Source organism: Brassica napus, chromosome C4, assembly GCF_020379485.1.
Source record: "Brassica napus cultivar Da-Ae chromosome C4, Da-Ae, whole genome shotgun sequence".
NCBI lineage: Eukaryota > Viridiplantae > Streptophyta > Magnoliopsida > Brassicales > Brassicaceae > Brassica > Brassica napus.
In genome coordinates this window covers 48,649,460-48,658,266 of record NC_063447.1, presented here as the reverse complement: position 1 = coordinate 48,658,266, position 8,807 = coordinate 48,649,460, and the positions used below count along the sequence as shown (strand labels likewise).

Sequence of the window (8,807 nt, the reverse complement as noted above, 5' to 3'; positions counted from 1 at the left end):
TGAAATACGGCAAAAAAAATTGATGTTTTGAAACCCCAAACACTAGTTCCTCGGTATTTCCTCGGAATATTCCGAGGAAATTCCGACGGATATTTTACTATCTGTCGGAATTTCCTCGGAATATTTTCATTTTACCGGGCAAATATTTCGCGAAAATTGAAATTAGAATTCCGACGGAATTCCGACGGATAATGTCCGTCGGACCCTAGGTTTTATAACCACGAGCCCCTTCTTCTTCCCCATTTCTCTCTTCTTCCTCTGCGCGACTCCTCTCTTTCTCTCCGGCGATTTCCCCCTGAAATCCGACGATATCTCCGGCGATCTCCCTCTTCTCTTACACAAATCATGTAAGGACCCTATCCCACTCTCTTAGGTTCTATTTGTTAGGTTTTTGTGTAGTTTTGATAGATTTTTGTTAGGGTGATTGGTTAGGATTGTGATTTGGTTGTATAATAGGTTTAGAATTGTGATTTGGTTGAATAATTTGTTTTGTTGAATTGATTTAGAATTTTTTTATAATTTTTTTATTTTTTGTATTTATAAAATCAATTTTTGTATATAAAATCGATTTTTGTATTTTACAAAACGATTTTTCTATATAAATTCGATTTTTTGGATTTTACAAAAAAAATTTCTATATAAATTCGATTTTTTGGATTTTACAAAACATTTTAATTATTAAACAATTTTTATTTATTAAAACTATTTTTGTTTATTAGAACTATTTTTATATATTTATTAAAAAAATTTAATATATATAAATCTTTTTCTGTGATTAAATTATTTGGGATTTTTTTTTAATAAAAAAATTAATTTATATATTTCTGTATTTATTAAATATATATTTTTTAATTTACAGGTCTCATGATGATCAGACCCGGCCTCGACAGCGTCGTGGTCGTGGTGGTACGGGGAGCCAGTCTCGGGATTCCAGCCATTTTCAGGATTCCCCTTCGCCCCACAGCTCCAACCATACATCTCCCTCTGCTGCACCCGCTCATGCTCCTCTCGCTCCCGCTGCTGCATCCGCTCCTGTTCCTCCGGGTCCTCCGGGAGTGATGAGGGTTGCGGAGTTGGTTCAACAGCCCGGTCGTGACCATCTTCCGTATCTCACTCCGTATCCACATGGACGGGGTCAAACATGGTAATTAAACATTTTTTTTTCTTTAAATTTGGATTCATTATTAACCGTTTGTTCTTTTAATAAGGTTCAACCGATCCGGGAACGGGATCAGCGCATGGATCAACCGTATGATGTACTCGGCCCTCGACAGTGGACATCCGACTTTCACTCACTTCCCAACCGACAAGCAGGTTCTGTGGTTTCGTCAGTTTGCGGTAAGTATTCTAATTTTTTACTTATATTTTTAATCTTTAATATAAATTTTCTACTAATTGTGTTTTTTTTTCAGCAAGAGTTCAACTGGAATTCCGATGAGACGCTCTTTATCTATCACCACTTCGTCCATAAAGTAATGGACAACTATGGGAAGCAGATCCACGAGTGGAAGAAGAAGTGGGAAATCAATAAGGTTCGATTTAATTTATTAAACAATTTTTTAATTTATTAAACTATTTTTTAATTTATTAAACTTTTTCTTTTTTTTTTAATTAAAAGGTCCCAAAGTCGATGAACGATACGGTCTGGAAGGAGTTGTGTGCGCATTGGGATAAGGAGGAGACGAAAGAAACTTCTTCCACCAACTCCACCAACCGCAGGAGCGACCGTAAAGGGAAGGGCATCTACAAGCATAACTTGGGTGCTCAATCTATTGCCACTCTCGGAGATCGCATGGTAAGTTCAACCGCTTTTTCTTCAATTATTTGAGTTTCAGAATTTAAATTTATTGTGCATTTCTTCTAATTTCTAATGTTTCTTTAATTTTATGTTTTTTTTCAAGGCGGAAGAAAATGATGGCGAGCCGGTCGATGATCTCGCCCTAATGAGGAGGGCGTATACCAACAAGAAGACCGGCCAGATTGATGACGGTCTTGTGAGGGACGTGGTCGACCTGGTCCAAACTCAGGTGGTAGACGAAGTGTCTCAGCTTCAAACCGAGGATGACGCTTCGACGGCTTCGACCAACTTGTCCCGGTTTCGAATCAACGAAATCGTTGAATCCGTAAGTTCTTTTTTTTTAAAGTTCAATTCATTTATTTCTTGGTTTAAATTTCTAAATTTGGCTTTTTTCTATTCAGTCGGTTCCAAAGAAGAAGGGACGTTTGTTCGGTTTGGGTCGTCGCACCCGGTCGGTTCCTCCTTCTTCTGCACCACCGCCCTTTGTTGATCCAGAAGTACTTACGGCTCAGTTGAAGGACAAAGATGATCGAATATCTTTGTTGGAGACCCAGATGGCGGCTCAACAGGCGGGCTATGAGGCACAGAGGAGGCTGAACCAGCAAATGATGGAGATGATGCAGAGGATGTACCCGAACGAGGTGTTCCCGGACGTGCCAGACCCGTAGTTTTTTTTTCCCCAATCTCGGAATGTTTTATTTTTATTTGTGAAACTTTGAATATTAATTAGTATGATTTCAATTTTACTTTTAATTTCATATTTTCGAATTTAAATTTCAGAAATTTTATTTTTTCAAAAAAATTAATATTTTTTACATTTCGAGGAAATTAATTATATTTTTCACTACATCGATCGATGCGTTTTTGAACAAAAACGCATCGATCGATCCGTTTTTTTTAAAAAATATAGCGAGGGACATTTCCCTCGGAATTTTCCGAGGGACAACTCCCTCGGAAAATTCCGAGGAACGGATCCCTCGGAATATACCGAGGGAATAGTTCCTCGGAATAAACCGAGGAAAAAGTCCGTCGGTATACTCCTATCGATCGATGTATATATGTCCAAACACGCATCGATCGATGAACTTCCGAGGAATTATCCCGACGAAGTTCTACCTCGGTATATTCCGAGGACTTTTCCGACAAACAAGGGATCCTCGGAATTTCCTCGGAAATTTATTTCCTCGGAATTCCGTCGGAAAATTCCGAGGGATTTCAGAGGAAAAAAGAAATTCCGAGGAATTATTTCCGACGACGTATTTCGTCGGAATTGCGTCGGAATAACGATATTCCGACGAAATTCCGACGATTTTTTCCCTCAGAATCCTTGATGTTTTCTTGTAGTGAATTAGCAACCATCATTAATTATAATGAAGACGGTGACGCTAGCCACGTGAATGGACCCACACCTATCATCAACACCGCTGTTTTTTCTTAACTATCATCAACACCGCTGTTTATCTCTTAAAGAAGATCGATGGCATGCTTTTTAAATAAACTTATTCTAATTGATTGTAAGGTTCATTTATATGCATATTAAAATGTCTACATAAAGTGGCATACTATTGTGAGAATAGATAGATATGGTGTAAGAGAGTTGTACAAACAGAGTATGGGCGATGTAGATGAAAGGGAATGTGAGAGATTAAGTGAGAATGTGCAAGAGTAAGTGAGACTGTGAGAGAATGAGTGAGAATAAGAGAGTATATATGAAAGTGTTCTTGAGAGTATTTCGTGAGAGTTGAGTAACAAGAGAGTATTAGAGAGTAAAAGAGACTTAGAGAGATTGTTGTAACATAGAATGGTGAAGAAAGAGAACTCCTCTCACTTGGTTTTGAAATAGGTACAATGGGGTGGCTTTATAGCCTTACAACAAGACAAACAAGACAATAAACACATACTATCTTAGGGAATGAATAAACAACCAATATAATAGGGAATTGGAAGAGGCCAAGAGGATATGGACAAGGAGAGACACAACCAAATGAGAAGAAAGGGACAGACGAAGGAAGATGGCATAGTATGCTTGAGTGAAAGTGACATGAGTAAGGTCATTCTTCATGGTTGGATAGTGACAAGTCTGGTTGCTTCTCCAAGCTCCCATGTGACTTCTTCTTTGCATCCAAACTTAGTTTATTTGAAGCTTAAGCATGTTTAGGGACTTTGGATTCAGCTGTCCACAATTCAAGTGTCCACGATTCAAGTGTCCACGATTTGACTGTCCATGATCCAGCTTCTACAATAGATCATTGGCTTCTCGTGATGAACTCTCCTTTGATCTTGAACTAACTCATTTCCTCATATTCTCTTCTTCATTTCAACAACTATATCTATATTTATTGCAGTATATGCACGTAGCTCTTATAAATGTTTGACATCCGGGGACCGGGGATGTATGGATTCGTAAAACTATGAATAATATATCGATTGGCATATTATTGTTGGATCAATTGGTTATATAATATTTCACAAAATGGTGGAATTAATCCGCAATTCATTAAATTGGTTACTGAGATATGCAGAATAGCAATAGCAACTCGTTTAGTTACGATTCTGTAAGACAAGAAAAACTATGAGAAGATTATTTGTTATTCACATATTGTTACGTACAGGGTTATATACACAAGTCATCGACACAAGATAACTACAAATCTCCTCGTTCTTATCTCTAACTATTGTAACAACAATATTCTCTCCAATATACTCTTCTACGGATATATCGGTTCTAGACTTCTATAACCTTAACAGATTCACATATATTTCATATTTGTACCTTTAAAATAACATTGAGAAATTCATTATCGTGTTGAGAAACTATAGATTTATTGTTGATCTTAAGAAACTAAACTAATTGCCTGATCAATAAGTTACTCCACAAAGATCTTGCTCAGGATTTGAAGCCAAGTGTCTGTGATCTTGATGGCTTGTGTGTTGCCTTTTTGTGAATAGGAATGTTTTCATTGACAAAATGAATATTTTATCTTTTAAAACAAAAATCAATTAACAATTCTGTGAGTGACAAGTGGCATTTAAAAAAATTTAAACTGTTTTTACTCTTGAATAATTTTTAGAAAAATTTCGTCGGATAAAAAATGTCTTCAATTTTCATATATTATATTTTTCAGTTTTTTCAGCAAAATTGTTCTTCCACTAACTCTATTCTCCCGAGATCTCCACTTTTTATACATTTAAATGAACTGATAGCTCCCATTTTAAAAGAGTAAACAAAAATTGTTTTAATTTGATTGGTTAATGATCTTCAGTTTTTATTTATTTTAATCTTTTTTAAAATATAATTCTAGAACGACATAATATACATTGCCAAACAGCTCAAATAATATTATACATAACAATAAATCTTAAGAAAATTTATGGTTATTGTCAAACAAACACAATTAGAAGCTAAATAGGTCAACGAAACCCATGGTGCCTCACAATGCCGGAGAATCCGCCAAAGTCAGAGAATGATGAAATTTCATATACATCTACGATGAAAACGTGGTAAATATAAGGGTTTCAAGAAGATAAGTTCTTTTTTTTTTAGCAACAGAAGATAAGTTCTTAAAAGATTTTTTTTTACAGTAGTTAGTTTTGACAATCTATTTTCTGAAACGAATGATTTTAAAACAAATCATTTTTTATAATTTTTATATAAATTACCTTTTCAGTTTTTGGTTTTGGATTTCGTTTGAATTCACAACAGTTAGTTCTATTTATACAAGTTTATTTTGTTCAATCATTGATTTTTGTTAATCATACAATTTATATGCAAGTTACGTTCCGAAAGAGTAAGAATAGGAGACTTATAAAGTAACGTCATCTTTTTTTGTGTGGTCATAAACGGATTAAGAAATTAGAGTATTCTTGATAAAGAAGATAATGAATAGAAGAAGAAGACATTTGTTTCTTCAGAAGAAAGACAGTAAAAGATTCTTTGATTTTCCAAATTACATTTAAAATAATAACGATAGTTTTCATTATACTACCAAATATGGGCCACCGTAAGTAGACAAGTTTCAAAATATTGCAGATTTTCATAATTATATATATTTGGTGTCCATATACGTCCAATTTTTCACCTTCTCCAAATTTCTCTTTTTGTTACGTCTTTTTAGAATGATACAAAATTAATATTTCGAGATATTTTCGACGTTTATCAGACTCAAGTTATTAAACTAAATGTTAATACTGAAAGAGATGGCTTAATAGATCCAGAAAAAAAATTAGTTATGCGTTTGGGAAGGAGTTGATGCCGTCATATGTGCTCCGGTCCGAAAAATTAGTTATGCGTTTGGGAAGGATTGCGAACAAAGAGAACTTCAGTCCAACAAAAGCAGTTGATGCCGTCATATGTGCTCCGGTCCGAAGAATGAGCCTCAATGAAAACACTAATTGATGCCGAGGAAAAAAGTTACAAATCATGTTGGTTTAAGACGAACAAATCGAGGATAGAGGAGCTGGCGAGGATGACAATAAAAACAACAGAGTTATCACTAAACTCTATCGGGTTTTGAATCTAAAGAAAGAATGCAGGTATCGACTTATTGGAGAGTCGTGTTTACAATGATGTGTCTCGTGTTTGAAATGGGTCGGGTACGTTTTGACAAGTCCAAGCAAATGTAAGGTGTTGCACCTAGAAATCTAAGGCATCACCGTTCATGATGAGTTTTTCTTGGGTTCTAGGTTTACCTCGTATGATAGAACCTTTCACCAATCAATAGTATTTTGTTATTTCATATTTCATATCTTTTTTAAAAAAATAAAGTGTTTGTCAAGTTACATTATGTTTTTAAAATAAAAAGGTAAAAATAAATAACAATTAGTAGTAGTTGCAAAAAAAATAATTTTTTAAAAAATATTTCTGACCCCGTCAGCAAAACACTAAATCCTAAACCATAAATAATAAATCCTAAACCTTTGGATAAACTCTAAACCTTTGGGTAAACCATTATATAATTTTTTTAAAATTTATTTTTACCTTTTCATTTTAAAAACATAATATAACTTGGTAAATACTTATTATTTTGTTTTCTTTTTTAAAATATATAGAAAATGAAAAACAAAATAGTATTGGTTGTTTGAACCTACATTTTCAAGAAAAAACTCAATCATGATGACTTATTGGCATTCAAATTGGGAAGTATCGATGTGATTTTAGGATGCAGGTGGCTGGAAACACTGGTAAACGCAAGTATCAATTGAAAATTGCACATTTTATATGCTTTCACAGATGCCATGTAATATGTTTTTCTTTTTTTAGAACTTTATGTGGTACATAATTATGGTTCCCCTTATATGCGTTTGCATCTAAACAAAATTATTATGGGAAAATTATTTTTTTAGAGCAAAAAAATGATAACTATGTCCATTTAGACTAATCTCATATACTTTATGTTCCATTAAGCTAATTATTTTTAAAATGGCAATAATGCCCTTAAAATTGTAATTTTTAAATATAATAAATAATGGGTTCGATCAAGCGGGATCGATCGATCCGAAATTACAAGGTCGAACGGATCGATCGATTCTGATCATTATGCAGAACAAAAAAACGTGGAGCATATACTGATCGACCTGGTCCATTTCACTCGATCGGCAAAGGTCGATTACATACAGATCGACCGATCTCAAATTATAGACCGATCGATCCCGTGCCCAGGTAAGTACTCCAAATCGATTTTTTGGTTTTTTCGGTTATATCCGGTTTGATTCTCACTTGATTTGAACCGACCAAACACGATTTCAACTCTTTAAACTTGATTTCCTTGGGATGAAACCAATAATTTCTCATCTCATTCACGAACAAAGGGAGAGAAAATCAAAATCTCAAGTTCATAAACCCTAACTCACTCAATTTCACACTGATTTGGACGATAATGTAAAACATTTTGTGAACAATCAATGGAATATAGAAAACGGCGTGAAAAGAAGGTTACCACATTTTTTTCGTTTTTCTTTTTGTTTTTTTTTTTAAATCGATTTTTTCAAAATATGAAAGTGAATATTCTCAAATATTTTATTTCCATATTTTTAGGAACTGATTTCTTATCCGTAGAATACATCTAATTTGTAGAAATCGGTTTCTACAGGTTTTTAGAATCATAGTAATGTGTAGATTTTGAATTCTACATGTTTTAGATTTACAGTAAATCTGTAGAAGTCGGTTTCTACGTGTTTTAGATTTATATTAATATGTAGATTTTGATTTCTAAAGATTTTAGATCGGTAGGTTAAGCGCGGAATGTGTATTCTAAATATTTTTAGAATACTCTTATTTACGTAGATCACGTATTCTAAACATTGTAGATTCAATGAAAAAAAATGGATTTCATTTTCTACCTCGTATAATGTCATTTCTACTTTATTTAGAATAGAGTCTGAAAATTATGATTTAAACATTTTTAGAACTGAAAAATTTCACTAGGTTCTTATAGGTATTTTATCAATAGTTACTATTTTTCCAATTTTTTTTTTGTTTATAAAACTATTTATTAAATTTATTTTGAAAAATATTCAAGGGTATTATAGGCAAAAATGACACAAATTGATATTAGTCTAAAAGAACATAGTTATCATTTTTTTGCTCTAAGAAAATAATTTTCCCTATTATTTATATGTGATGCATTCATGTGAAGAGATAGTAAATTTTTTTTTTCTTTTTTTGAACATTTTCTTGCATTAATATAAAAGATGAAAGGTAGCAAAAGTGGCAAAGTCCACTCTAATACAAACTTAATTAGAAACCCATTGGAACCAAATACCCTTCTATTGTGAAAACCCAAGCCCAGAACAAGCAACTATCCTAATAACTAGAAACAGAAGTAACGAGGAAGCGGAAAAGAAATACCGAACCCTAGTTAGAATCCGACAAGATATACTCAGGAGAATGGGAAACACGATCACTAAGGGAACATAGTGAACCATAGTTGGAGGAGATCACTGGCCAGCGTGTTTTGTTGGGGTCTAAGGGCGGAGATTCTGTTCTTGATTATGGAGGAGATTTTCTTGA

The 8,807-nt window shown here is 33.8% G+C and overlaps 1 protein-coding gene across 1 annotated transcript; it reads left to right on the top strand.

The window, feature by feature from the left end:
* The first annotated feature begins 1,058 nt into the window (after nt 1-1,058).
* On the top strand, nt 1,059-3,129 carry LOC125586329. The gene is made up of 7 exons (XM_048756334.1): nt 1,059-1,144; nt 1,209-1,338; nt 1,413-1,532; nt 1,619-1,795; nt 1,902-2,123; nt 2,200-2,462; nt 2,739-3,129. The coding sequence occupies exons 1-7, from the start codon at nt 1,059-1,061 to the stop codon at nt 3,127-3,129; spliced, it is 1,389 nt and encodes a 462-aa protein (XP_048612291.1).
* The last annotated feature ends 5,678 nt before the right edge of the window (nt 3,130-8,807 follow it).